The sequence below is a fragment of the Zonotrichia albicollis genome, chromosome 3 (assembly GCF_047830755.1).
Source record: "Zonotrichia albicollis isolate bZonAlb1 chromosome 3, bZonAlb1.hap1, whole genome shotgun sequence".
NCBI lineage: Eukaryota > Metazoa > Chordata > Aves > Passeriformes > Passerellidae > Zonotrichia > Zonotrichia albicollis.
The window spans coordinates 90961420-90988631 of record NC_133821.1 but is presented as its reverse complement, the minus strand read 5'-3'; the positions used below and the strand labels follow the sequence as shown (position 1 = coordinate 90988631).

The window sequence follows — 27212 nt, the reverse complement described above, 5'->3', positions numbered from 1 at the left end:
AAAGATGTAAAGAGAAACTGAAAAACATAGAGAAAGGCAAAAGATGCATAGGCAAATACTCCTTAACTTATTGTAGTAATTGTTGCACCTTTAATAAGTAGTGTTGCATTTTCTGATTACCAATCTCTAGGCACCCCATTTTCTTTATTTTTTTGTTTCAGATTACACTGTCCCAGTTTTCAAGTCTAATCTGGCTAGAGCATGGACCCCAGCTATCTATTCATATGACATATTATAGTGAAACCTAAATGAAAATCCAGCCTGGGGTACCTCCCCTTAGAGAACAAAAGGACGGAAGAAGATTGTGCAGAGGTCCCTTTTGCCAAGAGGTTTGTTTGGAATAAGGTGCTGGACTGAGTCACTAGCAAGACAAAAACCCTTCCTCCAGAAGCAGTCCTACCTCAGATCTCAGTCTGAAGTCACACAGTTTTTCAATTCAAAATTTATGCAATGTTTATGTGGATATGCACATGGGTTCAGAAATCTAAAACCATCTACAACCAAGACCAGGTCTAAGTCACTGGACACACAGCTAATGCACAAATGATGATCAAGTGGCAACATTTGCTTTCGCACATTTGTATACCTAAACTGAGCAAAACTGTGGTTTAAATATTTAATGTGATGGAAATGGATACATTTGATGGTTAGATTTTGTAAAAAACCTACCAAAAGCCCATTCTGAAATAAGTTTTAAGAATTTTTTTTTTTTTTCATTTAGCTTTGACCTTAATAAACAAGTGTTGCAGTATTTGTAATTGTAACTTTGCAGGGTGACTTTGTGGATGCCTGGATTTCATTATGTTTGCAAAATGTCTGGATTAAGACAGCAAACATGTCAAAAATCCAGCCAGATGTAGTACAGAGCAGCTGCAGCCTGGGTCACAAGCAAGCACAACCTCTGCCAAGCTCTGCACACAGGGTTAGCTCCTGTGGGAACCCTTCCAGTCACAGATGGGACATGTTCTGACCAGAGACTTCTCCACTGCCATCCTTTCCCACCAAGACTCTGAGGATGAAGATAAACAGTGCAAACTAGCTGAGATGCAGACAGATCTGGTAATCTTATGAGAGTAGGCTCAGTTCACTAGAGTGCCTGCTTACTTATTCAGAGTAGCATTTAAATACTTACTGAAGTGCTTATTGTCAATTGATTTTTAAACAAGAAAATTAAAAAATACACCAAGTGCAGTTCAGAGTATTACTGAACCTAAATAAATACATAAAGGTCAATATGTAGTGAAATGCTGTCATGAATCAGCACAGAACTAATGTGTATTTTTTTAATACATAGTCTGCATCATATTAAACACCCTAAATTTATTTCCATCTGTTTTTCTAACACTGATCACTTTTCTACATAGATGGTAGTATTTCAAAATTTTCAAAGAAAATTAAATTCTCAAACCTGATTTCAGAATTCAATGAGAATTACAAAGTGAAAGAATTAAAGATAAGGGAAATGAAAGCCTAAATTATATAGCTTGTGCTTTTAAATTTCTTTATCTTTCAAGGCCAACTTATAAAGTTGAACATGTGAAAGTTTACATATAAGCAAGTTACACATTTTTATGCAAACGCGAAGACACATTTGATCATGTATTTAAACAAATTGTCAACAACTTGTTTGCAAAGCTTCTGAGAGAAAAAACCCCTAGATTTTGCTAAAATTACTTTTGATATGAATTAGGAGGTGATGATCTCAACCATCTCCTCTGCATCAGAAGACATTTTACCACTATCCAAATCAATGCCATCAAGAGAGGCAAAACTACCTAGTGTGCACCCTGTCATACAAACCTAGCATTTATATTATTACTTATTCCCCTGGGGGAAACAGAACAAGTTCTTAAAGTGTAAAATTTCTCTAATAAATAATTTACTATATTGGTAAAACTTACACCATATGTCAGTGTAGAGCAGGGAATATACCAAGGTCTCTTCATGGTCTTCTCACTAAAGTGTGATTTGTAATCAAGAGCATATTGAAATGCACACCAATATTTTTACATGTAATACATCTTCAAATGTCACAAATTACTGAAATCTTGTCTACATGTCAACTTAAGGAATGGCCAGGGAAGAATAAGTTTCCTGAATAAGAAGGGCATATCTGTAACTGCAAAGCTACAAAGCCTTTTTGATTACAACAGTAGTGGGCACCACTGAAAGTATTATTTAAATATGTAATATATATCTCTCTTATTCATACAGAATCATATAAGTTAAAAAATGTTAAGCAAGCAAATAGTTATGATTGGGGTGACTGCATTTACTAACTAACACTAACTCATTAAGTGCCTGAATGAACTGTTCACAATAGGCAAATATTTGCAAAGCACCATAAAATTAGGAATGATATGTTGCATTTACTTTTCATAGTGTGCTGATCTGGAATACAGGAAACACTTTTACTTTTTGGATATACATTATTTAATAAGTGAAAGAATACTTTTAAAACCATGTTTCCTTCATGTCCAAAACATTTACAGGAAATATACTTTCCACAATTTTTTCTAGGAAGAACAATAAAAATCACTTCCATCCTTTCAAATTCAGTATTATCAAATGATGTGTGTAAAACCTAAAAATTATCTAAGCATTGGGGCTGGCTGCTCTTGACTTTATGACTGACTGGATAAAAAATATCCAGTGTGATAGCAAGGCAGAAAATGAGTAAAGCAGAGGGAAAGAAATATCAAAACCCCAGTCTGACTAAAATCAGGGTGCTGTCATTAAAATAAAACAGGTCTTTCCATAGTCCCCAAGAGAATTCATTCTTGTGAAGAGCAGATTTTTAGTCAAAGTACTTTTATATTTAACAATGGCATTTAAAGGGTAAATCCTAGGACACTATACTTAAATTCTGTGCTGAATTACTTGTAATATTTTTCTTGTGTTGCAATTACTGAGTTCAAATCATGAAGAAAAAAAGTTGTGTCCAATTTTGAAACCTGTATTTCGCCACCTGTGCTCAATGAAAGTATGAATGTATTTTCTTAGTTGTTTCAACCTCCCAACATAAAACATACAGAAGTTCTGAACAAAACTGTACCTCTGAATTCACTCATGTTAAAGTACCAGTCTGCACAACCCTAAACCTCATTTTCTGGGAGCCTTTACAACTGTTTGCATATTTCATTAAGAAGAGTTACTAAGCCTCCACAGCACACATGGGCACACATGCCAAAACAGTAAATCAAGAGCACGAGAACATAAATAGGAAAACAGCACATTGTACTGGCATCCAAAAGTGTTTTTTTTAAATAGATTTGGAGACTGCACCAGCAAGATGAATTTAAATTCAAGAGTAACAAATGCTGAAAGAATCAACCCTATTTCTACTTACCCACCCAGAAATGTGCAAATCTAATTTGTTCCTTTATGTAAATGTCCCTTCAAGTGCAGAATGCAAAAAAAGTCTTTCCTGATTCTGTATCTAACAAGGATGATCAAACTACCATGCCCTTACTCATTAACAAAAAGAAAACCATAATGATGTCAAAGAAGTTTATGACAACCACAACCCCGTGTAAGGGGAAGTCTGCCTGGGCAATCAAAGTAAGGATTTAGAAGTGAGATTATTTTATCTTAAAGATAACACAGCTGTCAGTGAAACAGCTGTATTGAAATGAACATCCCTCCTCATCTAAACAGACTCATCCACTCTCATTTCATATTCAGTTCCCCCTTTCACAGTAGATTAATTAGTGCCCAATTCATATATATGGGAACTTATGTTCTCTTCTTCCTGGAGTTTTAGGCAAGGAGCCAAGGGCCAGAGAGTTATGACAGCAAGGAAACAACTCTGACCTAACTTAGGGTCTGGTTCTTCAAGGCGTACTGTGATGATTTTTGCGTGGCAATATCCCCAAAGCTGAGGACCATCATTGCACTTCTGGCAGTAAGAATACTCATCCAACAGGAGCTAGATATTTGATTAAAACTTTAGGTTTCAAAATATTATGACAAAATTTTCTTAATCATTTGTTAGTTATTAATCAATCAACTGCATTATTTTTCTCTAGTATTATTTTGTATCTGGTTTAAATTAAGAATAAACCCCACATGGATAAACATCTTATATTTACTTAAAAAAATTATATGAAAATACAGAATATATGCAATTAAAATGTAGCCCTTTAACAGTAGTACTCTAGCACTAACCATCATCACAATAAATGATTGGAAATAGATATAACCACTATATTGTTTCCTTGATTTGTGGAATTACACTTCCATAATTCAGACAGTCAGATATTCTGAAGGACTTCTTTCTTTCATTATGTTACCCAGAAATATGACATGAAATTTGTATCTAAAATTCTAATTCAAAGAAAAAGCTTTTCCTCAAATTCACACACTTCTTTGGATAAAGGTTCATCAATTCTCAAGCATACAGAAATTGGTTGTGATAGTCATTTCATGTTTGACTACCCACGTGCTGGAGCTTCAAGGTAATTTTGTTATTTTATACTGAAGGCATCATCAACTAACTGATGCCTGAAAATTCAAAATAACTTTAAGTATTAAAAATTACTTTTGGTAAAACAGTTCTATTCTAGAACAAGTATTTATGGTATTTAAGGGCAAAACTGCACTTTCATTGAAATCCCAGTGCTTGTACATTGTCTTCTGTGCCTTGTGGCTGCCTTTCCCCCTCTGGCTGCAATGCCCACTTGGCAGTGTATTATTGGATTTAGGTACTTTAAAAGTAAAAGAAACTTTAGGTACTTTAAAATAAAGTACTTTAGGTACTTTAAAGTAAAAGAAACCTACATTAGAGCTATCAGCTACCAGCTTACCCTGGAAAAAGTAAATCTTCAGGTGTTTTTAATCTGTTCAGAAGGGCCATTTTAATCCATTCAGAGTAGTTATACTCTTTATTAAAGAAACCTAACTATAATTTGGCATCAATGTTTACAGTTCAGTAATGTAGTCTAATAGTTTGAGATAAGAAAACCCTCCAAATACTGAGATGCTTATTGCAATTCCCTTTGAAAGACTGCAAAGTCTTCTAGTGACTTTGCATTTCCTTTCATTATCTTCTTTATAGCACATAGTGTTATATATTTGAAATACTTTCCACATAAAATCAAACTTGAAATACCCACTTAGAAACAATATTTCAGTAAATAGAGGGTTTAAGGCAAGTCATTCAGTTGGAAAATTAATTTCCATTTGTTAATCCTAGACTGACACAATTTTATTCCACCCCATCAGTGCCTTGGGATACACAACGTACATTCAGCAGAGGGCACACATATGACCCCATGGACATACGTTGCAAGTCCTGAGTGCCCATTGAAGTAATGGTAATATCTTCATATAAGGCGTGACCCACAGGGACATGGCATGGGAGGAGTTAATTTGTTTTGTTTCCAGTCTTGCTACTGTTTGTGATTTTTCCTAAGTAATGCATTCTTTTCTTACTAAATATCTTTGCAAACAAATACAAACCCCTTTAAAAGGTGCTAAAAATGGGTTTCTGAAAACATACAAAATATATTCATCATAGTATTTCCTCAATCACTGTTTTAATGCTTGATATCTGCAGGTTATTTCTTGATTCTGACTAAAACTATTATTTGTTGTGGAATAATTGTTCTTTTGCAAAAGACTTTCTTCTTCTAGCTTTCTGGACCACACAGGCTGGACACTTTCATGCTTTTTACTTCCTTTTTGAGTTCTTTTCAATGGAAAAACCAACAACACTAGGATGCTGGCAATATGAAGACAGAAATAACAGGAGCTAAAAAACAAACAGAAATAACAAATCAGTGAAACTCTGACCACTCTAACAAATATACTTTGCACATAAGATATGAAAACATTAATATTTTGTTTAAAAAAAGGAAAATAAGGGGAAAATTAAGTCTTCCCTCACATTATTTAGCACTGTATTAAGTGAACAGAAGTCTGCTTTCAACTTTTTTAACATGTTATTTCTGGGAAGTCAATATTTAGTCTTGCTATAAAATGTTTCAAGGGCAAATAGTAATTTCAAAGGTATCCTCTGGTTTTGTTTTTGGCTGGGTTTTTTCCCCTGCCTCCTGAAAAATAAGTCTGTTATGACAGAAAAGTGTGAGCAACACAAGACACACTGTTCAAGCACTAGAAACTTGCTACAACTCAATCTCAGAATTGTATCACTAAAATAGCTTCAGAAATCTTCTGCCACTGAAAATACTTCTATTGCAAGTGAAAGCAAAGGAAACAGGTAGAATGTGCTTACCTGTAAAAAGTGAGAGAGGGTTTCACAGAGAGCAGTACAAACGGCACGACTGTGTAACTTATTGCTGCTTGAGTTGCCATCCATGTTACAATATCATAACATAGTTTAACAGCAGCAGATTGAACAAAATAGTGTCTGATATTGTTTCTTATCTGAAAAAGCAGGTAATACTGAGTTAGCTGAGGAATAAACCTTGAGAGCTCAGTTTGTTGAATTGACAAAAAATTCATGGGATGAATTTACATGTTACAGTTTGGTGAAATATCTCTGAACTATTCAAAATGCCCATTAACTTTAATAATTGGTTCAAATTCCCTGCAATTCATTCAGGATGGGAATTCAGCATTTATCAATTTAAACAGAATTTAAATAAATTAATCCTACCTTAAATCCAATGCAAATTTGCACTGACTATCTGAATGAGGCAGAAATTGTATTCTATCAAGCCATACTGTGAATATAGAGGGCTGGAGTAAGTGAAGGCCAGAATCTTTCTGTCAAAAGCCTCGATATAGTAAGCCATTTTTATACACTTGTTAATAAAATATATTTTAAAGCAAGTAGGATATACATCAGAACATACAAAATATCAGTTCTAGTAACATATTTCAGAGGTCTTAACTTCTGTCAAGTGGGATTATCATAAAATTACTCAAATTTCTATGCTGAATTTTCTTTTATTCTAAAATTCTGCTCAAAAGATTGAATACCAGAAGTATTTAAAAAACTCAAATCCAAATCCCACACAGGGTTGGGTCCAGTTTTTTTTAAGTCTATAATTATAAAGACATAAATAAATCTTTGCCTCTCCTTCCTTTGACTGAACTGTTCTCCTTGCTCACGCTCTGTCTTAGGTGCTGACAAACCAAGATGGGCTGAGTTCAGCCTCTGACCCCACTTCATATCACAGTTCCACCTCCCAGACACCTGCACTGAAGCAGTGCTCTCTGAAAAGCTGCACACCAGAGTACACTGCTCAGCCTCCTTAACCCCCAGTTTCTTTAGAACTCCTCGTTCCAAAGAATGTATCCAAAGCTAGCTCCTGCTGATTTAATTCTTTCCATTAAAAACCCTTTTTGACACTTCTAGTTCTTCTAACTGCCCTGTAGATACCACATTCCCACTCAGTTTTTTCTTAGTTAAGCTAAGTCAAACAAGTAATTCTAGCTACATACCCTTCATTCTGCCATCTCCCTCTAGTTATTCCTATGGTCACATGCAAGGACTTGATCCTGAGTTCTGTAGAACCCAGATGAAGCTTCACAAAATTTCTTGTAATCTTGTATTTTTAGGACTTGGAGAACAACTTTTAACACAAATCTATGGCTGCCACTAGCAAACACCCGGTTATGAAATCTGTAATGATTAAAGGTAGTAAAATAAGTTGTATACATGCTTAGGCATAACAGAACAAAGTGAGGATCAGTGTTGCCAAACTTTGCATTTAAAGGCTAGTGGAGTTAAATAACAATATGCTCTAACATATCTTAGTTAATATTAAGTACCTGTCAATACAGAAACTGAAAATACTTTTTTACTAGCCTATTGATTGATACATAGGAAACATGAATATAGTCTACTAGAGAAGCCCTGGATGAAGGGCAGTGAGCACTCCACTTACTGGGCTCATCTCACTAAGTAAACAACTTTTATCTGTGAACTGTCCCAGAACCTTGGCTTTTGCTCCAGCCCCTGGCTGACAAATGTCAAAAGTTCCCTGTGATAGATCTGGAAGAAGAAGAAAGCTGTATCTATTGTAAAGAAAGGAGTCAGTTCTGTCAAACAAGGACTATACCCATATCTTGTGAAGAAAGAGAAGCATTTGTTTTATTGATGTAGTAGCAATCTTAATCTGAAGTACCACCTTCCCCTAGCTATTATAGCAACCACAGAGCAGTCTGCTTCATTTCTCACTCCCCTGGTTCTTTCAACAAAAAGTGCTCTGTTATGCTCCTCTGATCTGATGTGTAATTTGCTCCTCCTTTCCACTGAGTGACTGATAAACCCGTCTCTCTTCTTACACAGCTTCCTCAGGCAGAACAGTGAGAGATTTCTTGGCAGATTTGCTGTCTCCATATGGTTCTGAATAGCAACTGCAAAAGCTTGTTAATATGACTGCACTATTGGCTGGCCAGCTTGAAATAGTAACTGCACTAGAGATTTTCATGTGCTGCTTGAGGGGGAACATTCTTTAGTTATCCTCCATACAACAGTAATGGAGAGAAATTAGGGATAAGGCAGACTCTAGAAATATATAGCAATGACACCCAAATTTTAAGCTACTCATCATCACTGATTTTTTCAAAATTATTTTAGATAACATCAGCATGCAATAGTAACACACTAACAGTTAATACAGAGGAAGAGCTTCCACAAAAGATACAAAGGTGCTACAAAGATGTTATAGGCTGTGTATAGCTTTGTTTGCTTCCACCAATCAAGCCCTCCTTTTCATCAATCATCCCCATTGTTCTCGTAACTAAAAAAAGTAAACACCGCTATCAGACAGATTGTGTATTAACAGTAAAGGGCATCCTTGGAGCAATGAACATGATCAATTTGCTTTTACAAAACTTATTATTTATGAAGATACTTGGTTTGTACTTACAGCTCGCGCTGCTAGTGTCATTAGTACTCCTGTTAAAAATGTTAAATAATATCCTGGATAAACCCCGTGCCAGATGGCAGAAAGAATGAAGGTTTGGATCGTTGGGCTGAAGGTGGCTCGCTCATAGCACACTCTAGCAAGTCAGAAATAATTCAAGATAAGTAACATGAAACAAATCACCCAGTCTCCCCAGCTATCGTTTATACTTTTACCAGTTTCATTTCCAACAAAGAAGTTTCAATGCAATTGCAGTTTTCTATTATTTAATAATGTTGTCACTATATTATGGCTTACAAAAAACACTTAAAGCTATTCACAGCTCCTGATTCCAGCCCTCAGTGCTAAACTTGTGCTCAGTGCCATCACACATTGTCCTTACTCCTAATGAAGTGATACACAAGCATCCAAAGATGAGTTTTGGCATTAATAAGGGATCTTGAGCCATCAAAGAATGCGTTTGTAAAGCTGCACTGGAAGGCATAAACCACTGCCAGATTCTTGGGATGAGTCAGGTATGTTTTCCATAAAATAAGAGCAGCTTATAGGAACAGGGGAAAACGAATAACTACCTTCAATTTTGAATAATAAAGAAATTACAGTTGAAAATGTATCTGTGTGACACAATTAGGTGAGCATGGCAATGAAATTGTAATAAATACTCTAGTACTGAGAAAGTACTAGAGTACTCTCTAAATAAGGAGAATTATGAACTCTGTGTTATTTTAAAACTGAGACTCTGAATTTCTAGGCAAGGGCCTAGAATAAGGAATTCTAGAAGGAAGAAGGGGAAAAGGAATCCAAGAAAGGTGGTTTCCAGAAGACAACATTATATGACACAATGACAAACCATCATGATGTGGAAGAATGAGAGGAAACATGGTAAAGTCCTGATATGGCTTCATCAAGAGTTCTTTAATGCCTTTAATGATCTGAAAACCAAAAAGCAACAGGAAACATGGAAACAGATACAAACTAACAAAGCAAAAATAAACACCACAAGCATGCATGAGCACAAATCTATAGCTAACATACAAAAATGAGTTTTAACTAAAAAGGCTATAGACAGGAATATGTTTAAAGGTTTTATAACCACAAAGCAAGTAAGAGAGAACGAGAAGAGAATGCACATCTGTTATTCCAAGATGGCAAGCTAATGATACCGAGAGCCACAACAGCCACTACCAATCTAACTACTTTACTGCAACTTCCACATAAAGATTACTGAAACCTACTGATGTAGTCTATGTTGAAGAGCAGAAGGTAAAAAGACAGGATCTGAATAGGGGAAGATAAAAAGTGTAATTTTTAAATTTAGTTTGTTTCAGTCCAATAGATGTGGTAAGTTTTATCTTATAAGGTCTTAAGTGGGATATGTGCACAGCTCCCTCCTCTTGCTAAAGGGCTTCATTCACAGTGGCAATTAAGATGAGAACATGGGGCTGGCCTAATACTTAAGACTGTCTGAGGACATTTGCCCAAGACAGATCACCTTAAAGAGGAAAGCAACACTGGCCAGGCTGAATAGTAAATAGAGACATTTTTGACAAAGAATCTATCAGCCTCAGGCGCAGCAAAGCATTAGGAAAATGTGTGCTGAGTCAGGGAGACATCTTGGAGCAAAATACTTTTCATCAAAACCTCATCTGACACTGCCAGAAGTCACCCCACCAACACAATGACCTCTGTCTTGGCCAAAACAGAGCATCCCTGGTAGGCACAGAGTAGCTGCATCCAGATAGGGGCCTGTCAGTGCAGTGCACCATGCCAGGGAGCAGTGTCTCATCCCTGCCAGCTGCAGGCACATGGATTTGTGCCAGGCTTTTCTAGGGGGCATGTGAAATCACCACATTCACACCAAGCTGGAGCACCCACATCTCCCATAGGCAGTGCATGCGAGCAGGATTTTGTATCCCACACATCCTTAGGAGAGGAGGTGCAGTTTGCATGTAATTGTGTACGTACAGATGTGCTTTTTCATCTGCTTGAGATTAGCTGCAGAACAGTGTTTAAAAATGTTTATTACTCCAAAACACTAAATACATGTGAAATGTTACGTGTTCTAATACTGCTATTAATTCTAAATGTATATGACTGGTGGCTAATTACATCTCATTAATAAAGTGATACATGTCTTCAATCTTTATTTGGTTTAAGGTACTGAAATTATCCCTGGAAAGCATTCAGGAGTGAACAAAACTCACTAAATTAACTAACCAAATTTCAGCTGTATGAATGCAAGTGGGTAAAACAGTACAAAAAAATTCCTCAGATTTCAATTTCAAAAAGTAAAAAGTAAACTTAAATGCTTCCATGGATTTGGTAATAATAAATCTTGTTCAAATACTTCATTTGATGATCCTAGAAACAAATGAAGGAAATATGGTCATCACAACAGGCAGAGAAAATCTATTCAAATATAGGTGGTTCAGGTTATCCATAATGCTCTAGAAGTGGGAAAATGCATCAACTGATCAGCAAGGTACTGTCTTCAGTCTGTTTCTATCATTTCTTTACTAACTTAGGTGGTAGATTGAGAAGTATTTCTTCCACCTTGTCTTCCCTTCTTTTTTTGAGGTGGAAGGTGGGATGGATGAGATTGGCATTGTTTTCTTAATAGAGAGCACTAGAATCCAAAATGATCTTGGCAGACTTGAAGGATGCTCTGAAATCAACAAGATGAAGTCCAAAGCATAGAACATCTAATAGGAAAAGTGGAAGAGACAAACCAGTACCATTCCTGTAACATTACTCAATAAATGTAGCTGAGTATGAATATGGATCAGCAGTATGAAACACTGAGTATCAGCTAAGCATGAATCAACAGTAAATTGCTGCAAAAAAAAAGACAGATAACACCCTTTCTAATACATCACAGTATTACCCAAAGAAAATAATTATAAATAATCCCGTCAAATTAATCAACTCTGCCTTGAAAAAACCAGGGGAAAAATCTTGAAGGTCTTAGCAGAAGTACTACATATACTCTAAGAAGACAGAAGGTTTGGAAAGATGTCAGAATTGAGCAACAAGAACCACAGAGGTTTTGCAAACATGACCAAGGACAAATGGGATGAGATGGCTTCTTTGAAAAAGAGAAAAATTAGACTGAGGGAAAGGTAACAGCTTTCCCAGCCAGGAAACATTATAATGATATGTGTTGTTATATATGTAACAATGCTACATATGATACTATGTAAATATCTGTATTAACTTGCATGCTTGTAACAATAATGCCTTTAAATTGCTGAATACTATGATACACATTATATATTCACTAAACCTCTTTGTGATTTGTAGCCCCCTTAACTGTCTTTTTTACAAGTTTGTTTTTACACACATCAGGCTTTAACTGATGGTTCCGTTTCTACAATTATCAGAAAAGAACAGAACAAATGCTAATGTCTAGTATTTCATGTGAGATAAATGGCTGAAGTTTTAGGTACTTCTATAAATGTCAAAAAAAGTGAGTAATTAAAAGTGGATGTTTAAAGTAATCCATGAGTTTGTCCTCTATGCAAATTGTTGGAGCATTGCAACTAACCAAACAATTAGTAACAAAGTATACACTCTCTACCACTATTTATGGACCTATTTTACTTGCAACAAAACGTCCACAGAACATCCACCTTTTCACACCCTTTTACACTGACAGAATCAATTTAGATCATCCCCAATAATTCTTTTATTATTGTTTTTAAAAATACTTATTAAAAGAGATGCTTTAATTTTTCTTCACATCATCTTTCATAATCACCCTTCTTTTATAATCACCTGACTTGCATTTTTTTTTCTTTCAATTTATAACAGAAATATTATGTTTCTTCAATGATAATTTTTGTTTAGAATCACTCCATTTAGGAGATTTCAAAGTCTGTTGAAATATAACCTCTTCCTATTATGTTTTAATACTGTTAAAGTTCTGTTCTCTAATTAAATTAAAAAAAGCTAAATTACATATTTAGTTTTTGAAATGCTACATTTCAATACCTGCAAACATGCAATTTTTTGTTGACTGTCCTAGCAATAGACTCCATTGACCATTGAGCCAACCAGAATAATCACATAAAATTCAATTTCTTTTTTAAACTGGATGAGCAAAATATTTAGGGATGAAATTATGGAAGAAAGAAAACATACTATGAAGAAATTTGGTGGAAGAGACATCCAATTGCCAGCTGTCCTAGAATAAGAGGTAAAGTCCTCTAAGTGATCCCAAGATAGGGGTCTCAGTTAAAGTGGTGCCTGTGGATAGGAGATCAACTCAACAGTGTGACTGGAAGAAGGGAAACAACACCCATGAGCTACTCAAGAACGCTTCTGCTTTCTCCTTACCACAAAGAAGCAGAGTGCTGTAATTCACAGGGCACTGTACCTGCTCCCCAGGCAAGGAAACAGACTGCAGAGCTGAGAGAGAGGCATTTGGAATTTTTGCTGACAGCACATTGTAGGGTTTGACTTCTACACTCATAATGGAAGGAGCACAGAAAGTCCTCTCACAGAACATACAAAGTTCCTGCATCACTCTGTGGCTAAAAATAATGCAGAGCTTTCACAGGCTGAGCTTACACTTTGCCTGCTGCTCTCAGCAACGTGCACTGGCTGAATGCTAAGAGAGGGGGAAAAGACACCTCCACAGATTAACAGTTTTAGGTTCCCTATGGCCTGTGAAGAAAAACAGAATCTATCATAACCTGATTGTTTACACTATGAGAGAAGTCCTCAACTCAGAAGCTTTACTTCAAGTATTACAAGAAGAATCTCCTGCACAGCTGCTAAACAAGTGATGTTTTGTAGGAGTTAGCTCCAAATGTTATACCATCTTCAAAGAAATATGGATCTCAGAAGCTTCAGTGAAAAAAAAAATTCCTTAAAGAAATAAATACCTTTTGAGCCAAAGAGCTGTTTGGATATTCCAGTTATCAAGAAACATCTTGAAACTTGTGGAAAACTGTAAAGTAAAACAAACTAATTATTTCTGTAATTGCACAGTGTCACAATGTGTTTCAAAATTCTTGTGTATAAATTATAAATCCCCCCCACCCAAATTTGTGATGAGTTGAATAAGTTATTTACTCAACTACGTATAACCACATATTATTTTGGAAGTCAATTGACAAGTAGAACACGTTCAAAACAGGCTATTTTCCACCCTTTTTTAAAGGTGTGAAAACATCATTTTTGACTTAGAACATACTCACTATCTAAAGGAACAAATGTGTAGGAAAAGTTATTGAAATTAAGAGTAACTACCTACATAGACATGTGGGGTTTTTTTTGAAAGAACCAGAAACAAACCTCTATTTGCTGGATTCTCAGATTTGATATTAGATCCCAACGCGTAACTCCATTTTTATCATAGCCTCTAAAGCCAAACCCCGCTGCATTATTAATTGCATCTGCTGCAATGAGACAAGAAGAAACAGATTAATTATAAACTGTCAGTATTACAAATCACATAACAACATATAGTTTGTTCAGAATGTTTATCGCATTTTAAAGACTACATTTATTTTTTTCTTTTAAATAGTGAGGATCAATTGAACAAACAGAAAACAATCCAAACAATATTAGCTTCCAGTTCAAAAACTTGCACAAAAGCATAAGAGGTAGCACTAGCTACTTCACAGTACAGATGTTCCCTGTCTCCCATACCACTTACTTAGACTTGCTTGAGCAATCAGACAGAAAAACAAACCCAATGAGATGCATCAAGACTACAAAACTGTAGCTGTTATGATTTGAAACAGCAGCTCAATGTTCACATGCATGTCTTTGGTCTTCATTGTACAGCAACAGTGATGCTTAAAGCATAAAGATTAAATTGTGGGATTCCCTCCATGCAGGTGCACATTCACAGCACCCCACAGAGAGCAGTGCAAATCGAACAGACAAAACCAGGAATTTTCTAAGGAATGCAGAGCTCGTCAAACTTCCACTAATAGCACAAGGTCACTGTTACAACACCTTTGAATGTGAAGTGTTTACAGTGCATGTCAAAGGTCAGATGTTCCAAGCAAACAATATTTTTTCCTAGGAGAAAAAGCTTCTACTGTCATCTGGGCTATGCAGGAAAATACAAGGGATCTCTACTGCCTGTCACTTTCAGTCATCACCTTTGCCTGAGCTTTGTTAGCTCAGACACTAACATTTCCTCAACTGATTTTCCAAATTAGGATGGCCACACACAAGGAAATTACATGTGTTTGAATTTTTAATATTTTTACTTCCTTGTGATTTTTTTTTTAGTGTATTTGAAAGTGACAAAATTTGCTGCCTTACATCTGACATTGCTATGCCAACTTCAAATACTGGGCAATAGTTTCACGCTCAATTAGAAACAGCTGGAGATACAAACTCCATAATCTTTTGCAAGCTAGAATGCAAAGACTGTAACTAGAGTAAGTACTCATTTTATTAACTAGCATTTTAGTATTCATTTTAAGTAATTAATTTCGTTAATACTTTTTTCCAGTATAAAGAATAGTAATGTACAACTCAAAGGTGTAACATCCAGTAAAACTGTTAAAGCCCCTCACATTCTACTCCTACCATTATAGGTTTAGAGGAGACAAAGTGGAAGGAGGAGGGGTAACAAACTAGAAGTACAGAGTTGGCATAGTTTATTTTCTTTGGTATTTACCAGAGGAATGCTAGCTCTACACTGCTAGCAAGTGCACAGAGGAATCCTACTGAAGTATTAAAGGCAAAAAAAAAGCCCAACTGAAATGATTCACTTTTCAGATGACTACTACTATTTATAGATAATGAAACGGGTGTATAGGAGCATAATATTCAAAAGTATTTATTTCCATAACAAGCCCCAGAACTACTATATCCAGACAAGCTGCAAGTATTTAATTCATTGACCAGGAATGAAACCAGCAGCTGTAAATGAGTCATGTTGCTCTGCTACCCTAAAGCTTTCTTTATTGCATTGTTCCCACAGATTTTCTCTCAAAAGAACTATCAGACAAATATGTAAAACTGGAGAGGAGGAGGAAGCTGATGAAATCTGTTGTGTGAGCCACTTTCAAGATGTCAGCTTACTTAAATAAAGCATCTTCCTGTTGTACACATCGTTTTTTTACAAGTAACATGAAGGGAAATGCAAAATATTCTTTATATGGTATAATCAATTCAAGTGTCTTAAATAAGTTACTAAGCACATTCTCACCAGTCAATTTTTTATAAACTAAGGCTAAAACTGAAGTGTTACCCATCAAATTCTGAAAATGCCACCTACTATTAACAACAGTATCATACACCTGAATTCCAAAGTATTAATTTTCCTTTGTGATTGAATAACATCAAGCAAATTACTAACCACAGAAAAAGGTTAAAATTAACTCTGAAGATATGCCAAGAATAAAGGTACCAAAATAAATTTTTAAAAATCATAAACAAAAAGGACTGTACATCAGACTAGATTAACTACTACTTTTCCTTTTTTTAAAGTTACTGTTCATTGGAACACTATCACCTTCCAAAAAGAGAGTGATCACTTCTCAAAAAGAGACTATTCAATGTACTTAATACCTTGAAAGACTTAAGTGCAATCAGGTTTTCCTAAGGCCTCAAGAGGGCACTGCCACTTTTTAATACACACAAGTGTGCACATCTCAGATGAGTCTCAGTACTCTTTGATACTCATCAATGCTCTGTTATTATTATATTTTTAAATATATACTTACCTAAAGTCCATGCAAAATAATACTTGGGTCTGGCAGCCATAAGAGACACATACAGGTAGAAAAACCTTACAGGCCATGATGCTGTAGCTCTGAAGTTATCATCAATGTTGTATTCCACAGGCAAAGTTTTTGTAATAGTCATGTGGAAGAGCAAGGACAGTCCACAGATCAAGAGCTTCTGTGCCACGGCTATCTGAAAATTTAAGGGAGATTCTGTAAGCTTCAATTTTTGTTTATCTTTTGGAAAAAAAGGAAAGCTATAATCTTTCTTTCCTATACAGACATACATATATGTTAATTTTTCAGTAATAAATATACAAGCAACTTTAAAATAGTTTATAAAAAAATCTCTGTTTTATAGAGACTCAAGGAGTGTTATATTGATCAAGTTGTGAGCATCACTTCCCATGGCCAACACAATAAAACCAGTCTGACTACAGTGACTCTCTAAAAGTCCTTTTAATAACCAGAGGACCTTTTGCAAGTCAATTTTTTTTCTTATTTTCCTCTCAAATTACTGAAGCAATTAAATTGTTAAGACATCATAACACAAAACATATAATCTAGGACAAAGTAAGATTATTACTGCAGAGATTCCAGAACAATGGCAAAACTTCAGTTTCTTTTCAGGACCCTTTGGCATAATGCAGGTGTTCAATTTCTGCCCAACTCAATACATCAATCATCTCTGTTACATTATCAAAGCATCTAAAATTCACTAATCTGATCCACATGCCAAAGGCAGACACCGTATTTTGTGAAAGACCCCAGTAACATACTAATGCAGGCACTAACAAGAGAAGCTTGAGAACTAATTCATTGAAATGTAATTTTCAAGCTTTTGTTTTATGCAATCTCAATATTTAAACATTATTATATTAATGTACATTACAATTATACAGATACTAAACTTGACAAGAAAACAATCAATCTACTTTCTTTGAAGCATCAGAACAAAAATATAGCCAGAATCTGTCTATGCTGCTTCCAGTACACCCATCCAAACTTTTAAAGATAACATCCCGTTTTACTGAGAGTTCAGCTCAACATCTAGTTCCAAAATAAAGGGCAATTTTTTTCCATGATACAGAATGGGGCAGTAAATGTCCAACTGAAAGCACACACTTTGGCAAGACACAACACACCAAAGATTGACCCAATTGCACAGATGTAAGAAGTGGTACCTGATTAAAGAGTGAGACTTGGAAAAGCTCTAAAACAGTGAGGGTATTTTTGGATATTGCATATATTTCACTTGGCTCATCTCAGAAGATATTTCAGAGAGGATCAGGAATCCCAATGATTTCATAAAAACATCAGCCAGATAATTCAGGAGGCAACTACCTATTAATGGTTAAGGCTGGTGCTTAATTATTTGTTTGCTTTCTAATGAACTTCATTTTAATACTTTCTTCTATTACAAGAGTTCAATGTGAAGAGCATTAATTTTCTAAAAGCATTCCTTTGTCATATCAGAACTATTCATAATCCCTCTCTTTGCCACAGCAGAAGGAAAGTTCAGTTGGCTTAACACCTTCAGGATCTTCAATAGAAATGTATGTTAATAAAATCAGTTACTACTAGTACTAATGAATTTTTAATTCTGGTAATTCTGGTAAAAATACAAAAGTCTGATATTTGTAAGTATCAGAAGGCATCACCCCAAGTTTGAAGACATTTGCAAAGATTTAACTTTAAGGCCTAGGCCATAATTACAAATCATGTTCAATTCTGCAGGAGAAACAATAAGCTGGTAGCAGTAACATGCAAGTTAAAACATAAGTATGAATATATAAAACAGGTTCTTTCCATCTGAAGATGATCACAAAGTCTCAAAAAATGTTTTGGCCACTTATATTGTTATCTCTGTTCAAAGACCTGCCTTGTGCCACTGCCTCTATTTGCCAATTTTTCTATTAGTAAACAGATGTGATTCACCTGCCTATTCAACACCAAATATGCTTTGCATTTCTCTGAAGGTTAACTAAATTGTGGAGGTGAAAACACCTCTTTTATGAAGGAGCATTAGTTTTTCAACAAAATTTATTTTAAGAACAAATAATGAACTCATACAGTACTCTGTCATGAATTAAACTTTTTTTTTTTTAATTACACTACTTCACTCAAAATTATAAATCCCAGCATGCTGATACCATTTACAGGGATCAGAATCAGGGATTACAGGGTCCTTAGAAAACTGTGGTGGAAATAAATCTCCCACCTCTGGGGAGCTGCTGTTTCCAGACTGGTTTAAGCAGAGTTTCTGAGGCCAAGCCAAACTCAGGCTGCAATGCTAAAGAGTCCTGCCCTCCCTCCCTCCCTGCAGGTTTGGCTCGTGCTCCTTAGGCTGAGTCAGTTTAGAGAAACAAATCCGATGAAAACCTTGATTTTTGGCATTTTGCAGGAGGGGGTTTGTTGGAAATTTTTTTGGTGGGAACATGTGGTGGTATGTCTGGTCAGTTTTGGTGGGTTTTTGTTTGTTTTTTCACAAGTTAGTTTCAGACAAATCAAATTATCTGACTCAAACTACAACACTGTGAAATGATACCAACAAAATCATTGTTCAATTTTTCAATTACCTATTGAAGTGCATTTGGTAAAACATTCATTCACTTCCTATTACTTAATTAACCTTTCTTTGCCAAGGTATAAATGGGAAATCACTGAATTGCACAGTCACATACGAGGGTTCATCAATTTTTACAAGGATGAAGTAATTTGTAGTTTCATTTATTTTACTTTTTTAAGTTTTCAACATAGAAAAATAATTGTTCTGTTGAGGAATTAAAAGACAGTAAAATGCAGGATAACTTTGACCTCAGAAGAAGCACAAAATACAAATTATTTTACAACAAAAAGGTAAAAAGACCTGTCTCATCCAGTTTTGATGAACAACTGAGCATTCCTGTATAAAAATATGAAAAATGATCAACACTGGGAAGGGAAGGAGGTACTTAAGCTAGAAGACAGTGCCAGGACAAAACTAGATGTGCATTAATTAGATGGGAATATAATTAGGTTGAAAGCTAGATACCCAATTGGAGAAAGCAGTTCAGTAGCAGCTTTTTAATTGAAGAAATAAAAGTAAAACACTCATAGACCTCAGAAAGTTTAGAAATAAATTACTGCATAAGCATGTATAGCATACACAAATAGATTTTTAGAAGTAGAGAGGAATCTTGAAAAATTTTAATGAACTTGTTCTTAATTTGATAAAGAATCAGTATTTAATACATAATATTTAGAGGTATTAAAGCACATTATTCTGGAGAGGTTGGTACCTCTGACAAAAACTATAGATATTTAAGCAAGAACATTATAACCTGTAGGAAGATTCTGCATAATAAGCAAGAAAGCAGATATCTGCTGACAGGAATCTTGTATTTTAAGGGTAGCCATAATAAAAAGAAACTTACAAAGACAGATATTAATTTCTGAGAGTTGACACCACTTTGAGCACCAACAACTGATAGCTTGCAAAAAGGCACAATAGGAGGGATATGAGAAGTAAGTTTTAATATGGTGACTTGTTTCATTTAACATGCAATGAACACAGCAAAAGTACTAATCCAAGTTAACATCATGCAGTCAACACACATTATAGAGGAGGAGGCTGGCATGAACTACTTCAGTTATATAACGGTATTTAACAATAAATGAAACTTACTGTAACTCAGCCCAAGGATTCCTTTTTATTTATGACATTAACATTTGCTGATCCCCACTATATTTCAAAATTTTTTGAGTTACCTAAAAATTTATTCTTCTTGAAATAATAACAAATTTAAAGTATTAATATATAAAGTTAATGGTATTTAAACGCTCTTCTAGAACAAGACAATGAATATTTTAATCGATACAGCAAATGCAGTGAAATTGTGTCATTCATCTTTCTCCAAAAGCACACAATACTCACTGGTGTTATAATATGCAGCCAGATTTCTCTAACACCAGTTGAGAGATGAAATACCAGGAGCATAAACAGCTTCTCTTTGTTTTTATGTCAAAAGCTAATGTAGCATAAATTGCAAAAGTTTCAAGCATCTTAAGAGCAAATAATTTTAAGGAAAAGCACTTACCTGAAAGAAGCAACCATCATAGGTTTATATTTATTTCTATTGACCTTGTCCGTATTACTAGCAAGATTATGTGGTAAAAAGCCAGGAAGTCCTATCAGGCAATCAGTGGATGTGTGTCCAGAAGTACTGACACAGGCAGGTTTGGTTTACCTCCATTTACGCAATAATTTTACTACATAACACTTTTTTGCAGAAATAGGATTTTAGTACACAAGACTTTACTGGGCCAAAACAACATTTAGAAACAAAAGTGCCTGCAACTTTGCTGATACAACACATCAAAGCAGAGCATGGGCCATGTGATGCTGATCTACACAAGGAATTCTCAGTGTCTCACCCTTCCTAACGTGTTCCACAGCTCACTTGTGTGAGCTCATGTGCTCTGTCAATTCATGGAGCACCTTCAAGTGTTATCATCCTCCAGCCATGAGTTTAGATTCCAGTTGTGCAAATTACTACAATCATACAAGATGGGTAGAATGGAACATGCAGAGTTCTCACCCACCTTTCCGAGGATGGAAGTGGTTGGAGATGCCCCAAGTGATTGGGAAGCACTCCCTGTTGGCCCAGCTGTGGGGCCATGACCTCTAGATGGTAGGACAAGACAAGCAGCTCCATGTGGGAAAACACCTCCACCTGCCTCAGCAACAGCCGGTCTCACAAGACAAGCAGAAGATGGGCAACTGGTGCTGGAATTAGCAAAAGCCACCCATGTGACCCCATAATTCTGCTTCTTACGGGAGGTTAGAATTATCTTAGGCATATGTAAATTTAAACGCCTGATATATTACTACTTAAGACAATATGAAAAGAGTGAAAAGATAATATTCAATACTCTGGGCATTAACCTAATTGGACTAAATTTTAAAAGTAACAAGTTTTGTGAGCTTCTGATTTAAATCCAGGTCATACAATCTCTCCTGTAAGGCATGATCAACTGGATTATCTTCTCTATGTATTTGGTCTCTTCTCTAGTAACAGACCAAAGGAAAAAAAGACTTATGTGTCTTAGGTTCACAGTGTTAGGGGTAGTACATCTTTTACTACACCTTCAGATCAAAACCCTTCTTTAATACCTCTCTACATGACTACAAGCATGAAAAATGAAACTATTTCTGACTTTTTCAATTTGTTACATATGACTGGGTTTTTATGCACAGTATATGCTTTGAAGTGAACATGCATGAACAATTTTCATTTAAAGATGGCTTTTTACCATATAAGCTTGCTAGGAAGCTCCAAATTACTCTGCTTTTATCCACGAGATCCAGACTGGAAACCATGGAGAAAATCTGCCTTTAAAAAATAAGCATATAACTTTTTGAACAGGGAACTATTCCGTTGATGAATGAACTCCAGACTCAGCTCAGCAGTTATGCCTGTAAATGAAGAGTGCAAACCAAGCTTCCCATGCAATGATTCCATAAGCAACAGCACTGCAAGAGTCACACATCTTACATTTGGGGAAGGATCCGTTTGTTCATACTTTGTATCTTCCTTCCCATTTGCTTCAGACTGTTGCAGTTGGTATGATCTGCCTTCAATGAAAGTAATATAGTCTTTGTAAGAGCATAACGGGCCTGCCAGGATACCCATGAAATTACAGTTGTAACTTAAATACTCCAGTAGACTTGGCATGCGTCTGTAATTCAAAGACAAGCAACTGGTGAGATGGATTGTGTAGTTCTTCAGGATTTCCACAGTAGGAAAAGTCACACTCCATGCTACCACTCACTCTAACTGCAGTAAAAACCACATGGACGAGAGCAGTTTGTCTGTCTTTTGTAATCACAGCTTGAAACATTCTACACATAGCATTTCTTTCCAATCCATACTGGGCATTTCGAGACAGACCTCCTGAACTCTACTGAGTCTCTCCTTGCCCAGCAGAGGTGTTTGACTGAAGCTGAGCCTGAGGAAGGAAAGGGAGGGTTGTTTTCCTAAATGTTTGTTCAACTGTATAAACTATTTTTCCCTCAACAATTGAATCAATAAACAAAGGTTTGGGCTAACTGGCAATCATTTCAATTAAAACAAATGTCTCAACACTCTCTTGTCCAAAGCAACATACTATTTTCACGTGTCCCGAATAAAGTACTGAGAAAAGGCAAGTTAAATACTGAAAAACAAAATTTAACAATGTTTCTTCACCAGCTACTTCATATGTGCACTGTTTACTAGTCTTCTATCTGATATGGCATTCATTGGCATAGACTGCATAGAACTTAGAATGTTCTTTCTAAATAACTATAAAATCTCCTCCTAGTGATATTTTTCAAAAGAACAGATATACAAATTAAACTAAAAATATATAAAAACATGGATCTGTTTTACATGACCTTATAAACTCTGTCTTGAACCTGAGCTATAGAAACTGCAAAGAGCATTAAGAAAATACACAAAACATCCCCAAAGGACAATGTCTGAAAGCCTACCTTACAGCTAAACACCTCTGGGATGGAGTCAAGTCTTCATTTTTTCGAAACATTCCTAGGGAAGAGGACAAGAAAAAAATAAAGAAAAACTAAATCCTCCCATATTTTACTCAGCAGAACAAGTTTCATGCTGTAATGTAATTTCTTATGGCTCAAGCAATTTCAGAGCTATTATGTCACATAACATTTTTGCTGGAGTTGGATCAAACAATTCTTACTGAAAAAATCACAAACTCTCATATCTTCAGTTCTATCCAGCAGTGAAATCATGTGGATTTCAGGAAAGCACTGAGAACTTGAAAAAAGTGTTAACAAAAACTATTCTTCTACATTAGTTGAGACTTCAAAGTCTGCAGGTTTTAAACCCTTTATTTCCAATTCTGGAAACAGGATAAGCCCCAAAACACAGCCATTGTCATAGCCATAGTCACTGCAGTTTCAATGCATGAAATGGACACCGTCCAAGAGAGATTTCAGCAACTGGAAACTTAGAAGAGACCTCAAGAACAGCTTTGTACTGCAAATAAAGGTCACGACCAAGCTCCAGTGAAGCAGGCATGGCAGTAAAGGGTGCCACAGCCTTCTTCCTGAGCACTAACAAGAAGCTCTAATCCCTGCTAGCAGAAGGGGGCAGTCCAAGTCTAAGTTCAGCAACAAGACTGAGTTTACTTCTTGCCATATGTGGCTATTTCTGAAATGCTGGCAACCTATCCCTGAAAAATAGTCTTCAAAATCTCTCATGAAAGAGAGAAGTAAAACATAAGACTTTCAACATTGTCATTTATTATGAAATACACTAATTCAGGGGAACAAAAACAGTAAGAGCTCCCTCCTTCAGACAGCTCTGGCTAATACCAGCCAGCACTGTCTGCCAGAATGACCACTTCAGCTGCTCCTGCAGCCTTCTCTAGTGGCTCAGACATGCCCACATGCAGCCATTTCCTGCTGTTCATACTTGCATTTTTTCTTTGCCATTGCAAGTACTAAAACCTTTATCCACATAGCTTCCTAAAGGACATCAAATTTATGGGATCACACTTCAATTATCTTTCCCCACAGCAGTGCTGAAACCCAGCAGCCAATTTCAAATCAAGTTTGACAAAAGAGCAGGGCAATCTAAATATGAAATCCTAGTGTGCTTTATGAAAATAGGTGTTTCTATAGAAGATCATCCTCCTGTCATAGAAAGGTTGCCTTCAACCCCACTCCTTGATGCCAGTAAATCCACAGAGGGGAGCCCTTATTCTTGATCCAGGATAAGTTTCAACTGGAGCCAATTTTTTTTAAGATATCAAAATCAGTCAGCCTTATGACAAAAAAAAGATTGAGGAGCTGAGGGGAAGTAAAAGCTAATTTAATTCTATGACTCATGGAAACACTTGTTATCTACAAAGAAGGAAATTCTGTTGTCTTAGTGTGTGACTCCAGTGTGGCCACAATCTACACACACTTATGACTTCAAAACCACACTTAAAGTCTTCAACAAAGCTGAGAATACAAAGGGAGTTACCAACTTGCCACCTCCTCTCTTTCAACATAGCCTGGGAAAATGCCTTCCTTGGTCCTGATCCTTCACAGTCAAAAGTTATCCTCATTCATACTCATCCAAGGCAAGAAACTGAAAAACAAATTATCACCCCCTAACTTCACGCAGCACCTTTGATGCCTCAGGTTTTAGCTTTTCTACTTTTCAGATTCTGTGCTGCTTTAGTGTGTGGGTCTGGGCTTCATATTAGGGGATGGTAAGCTCTCTTCACAGAGTAGGGAGACAAAACAATTCCTTCTCTAGCTGGGGACCAAGGACAGCCAATCCAGATCTCAGGCCCAAGAGTATAAACAACATGGACTGAAGAGAGAAAAACAAGAAGGATGGGACTTCATGGGCTGAAGCTGTAATTGGACAATTAGCTCCAATATGCTAATGGACCAGAACTTACAAAAGTGAGAGACCCCGTGCCTGGTCATCCATTCTTGTGACCATTTTGGGTTCACCTGCAGTGTAGCCCTGGCTGGGCTCTTGTGCTGCCCAAGGTGGATCTGTTGAGGCCTCCTAATAAATCCCTACTTTATTCTTTAGCTCTGTCTAGTCTCTGCTCTAGGTCAGCCTTCACAAGGCATCACCTTCTCTTCCTCATCATTACATTTTCACATATTCTCCTTGGTTCTGTAGCAACAGCTTTTACAATGATAAAGGCACTGAATAAAAACTGAAGAAGCATTTTGAAAGATTCTGTAACCTTTAAGGCCATAATATTACAGTTCTCAGGCAGTCAATCTCTGAATTTAATACAAATAAATTTAACACAAAGACACCTATAGATGGATGTAGATCCCATCACATAGTGAAATGTGTCATTCACAGCCTTCAGTCTCTCAGAGCCCACACAATGTAAACTGAGTGGAGCAGGAGCCTCCTTTGCCATTATATTCCATATAAGCATTTTACCCTGAAGTCAGAAAGAGGAAGTGATCACCCAGTGTGTCCAAGTGAACTTGCATAAAGCCAGATTAGTCATTAAATAAAAGGTAACTAGTCAAATGAAATATTTCATATTACAAATGTGTGACAAAAAAGGAGGAAAGACCCTCAGACCTGAAATAGAAGAATCTATATTAATTGATTAATGGAATATGATCTGTGGTTTTGGAGAGGTAGGAGGAAACAGGTTTAAAACAGGATTTAGTTATGTTATGTTATGTATGTAATTGTTACATATATACACATGTAGTCATTTAAGGCCCAAATAACTTTGTGAGCAATGCACTTGCTGTCTAAAACATCCAAGTAGGCCTCCATTAATTTTTCATTTCCCTATCTCATGAAGGCTTCCCTCCAGCCAGCAGATTCTTTGAAGTCAGGTTAGTGGCTTTCCCTGTTTGTTGGGGCTTTTTTTTAAATGCCTTCTCAGTGCCTTCAAGGCCCATTTATCATCTTAGCACAGCATGCAAGAACATGATGATCTCTGTCATACTCTTGAAAGCTTTCAGGAAGCTGCCATTAAGATCTTTTAAATCATAGAAAATAAATATGGAAGAGGTGCTCTTACATCGCTGTTTATTCACTATGAGATGAATTAATAAATACACATTCACTACTTCCCAGGCCCAAGGGAACAGAGACCTGATAAACCATAGCTGTTCCCTACCTACTACACACTGGAGATGAAGAACTCCCACTTCAGTAGCGCACTGCTGCTAGGGAACTCATGAGGTTTTGTAGCATTCCTTTGAGGATTTTAAGAATTGCTTTCTTCTGTCCTAAAGGAAGAGACTACCACAACAACTGCAGCTCCTTCTTACTAACAAGTCACACAGCAGAGATTAGAGAAAATGGGTTTTATTGAACATCTGTTAGAGAGGTGAACTCAGCAACTGCAACTCCATTTTCGCATCTGTAAAGAAGAAAGACTCCTATGTTCCTTCCTTGGTAAAAGAATTATGTAAATCATCAGTAAAAAAAACTTTCCCAAGTGGCCTACATCATGAGGAAGTTCTGTCTTTACATTCCTTCTCAAGAGCCTATATCCTAATGGTAACAAACCCAACACTCTTAGGCACACACCACTATCCTGCCACACAGACTTTATTATGGGATATTATGACTGCTTCTGAGCTCTCACTACACCAGTGTTTACAAATATTATCACCCCATCTTTGTGGGGGTGATAATATCCACTTACCCACTTTTATATTTGTATGGAAATCTGGCTAATCAGTAACTAAAAATGCCTAGACACAGGATTATACATTAATAATAACCATAGATCCTACCACAGGTTCTATTGCAATTACAGTAAATTTTTGTAGTCCTGAATTGAATCACCAACTGAGCCCAAATGCTGTTGTTATTAAAACATTTTAAGATCCAACACAGCCAATAAGAGTTTTAGCTGTTATTACCACACTGGCAGCAACAAAGGCAAATAGGTAGAATGCCCACTGAGTAAAATTGGAAAAAACCTACAAAAAAAGCAAGAAAATGTACAAGTCTTCATATCCAGAGAGCCATACAAGCAAAACAGAGGCACAAAACTATACTTGAAAACTTAGAAGGGGAAAAATACAATATAATTCCTTTAACCACTAAGGACATATATGATAAAAAAATATTTGGTAACTGATACAGAAACAATAATCACCATGCTGTCACTATCATAACAGAGA

At 36.2% G+C, this 27212-nt stretch overlaps 1 protein-coding gene across 2 annotated transcripts in view; it reads right to left on the bottom strand.

Annotated features, from left to right (window-relative positions):
* Nucleotides 1-162: 162 nt before the first annotated feature.
* The window catches only part of MBOAT2 (membrane bound glycerophospholipid O-acyltransferase 2), a 92093-nt gene continuing 65043 nt past the window's right edge, over nucleotides 163-27212 (bottom strand). For both annotated transcript variants that reach the window (XM_074538125.1, XM_074538123.1), the window contains 8 exons: nucleotides 23049-23103; nucleotides 22072-22255; nucleotides 16535-16727; nucleotides 14139-14242; nucleotides 13727-13791; nucleotides 8844-8976; nucleotides 6236-6387; nucleotides 163-5752 (listed from right to left, as the gene is read on the bottom strand). In XM_074538125.1, the coding sequence (XP_074394226.1) occupies nucleotides 5530-5752; nucleotides 6236-6387; nucleotides 8844-8976; nucleotides 13727-13791; nucleotides 14139-14242; nucleotides 16535-16727; nucleotides 22072-22255; nucleotides 23049-23103 (1109 nt within the window). In that variant the 3' untranslated portion in view covers nucleotides 163-5529. The remainder of the gene's footprint in view (nucleotides 5753-6235; nucleotides 6388-8843; nucleotides 8977-13726; nucleotides 13792-14138; nucleotides 14243-16534; nucleotides 16728-22071; nucleotides 22256-23048; nucleotides 23104-27212) is intronic.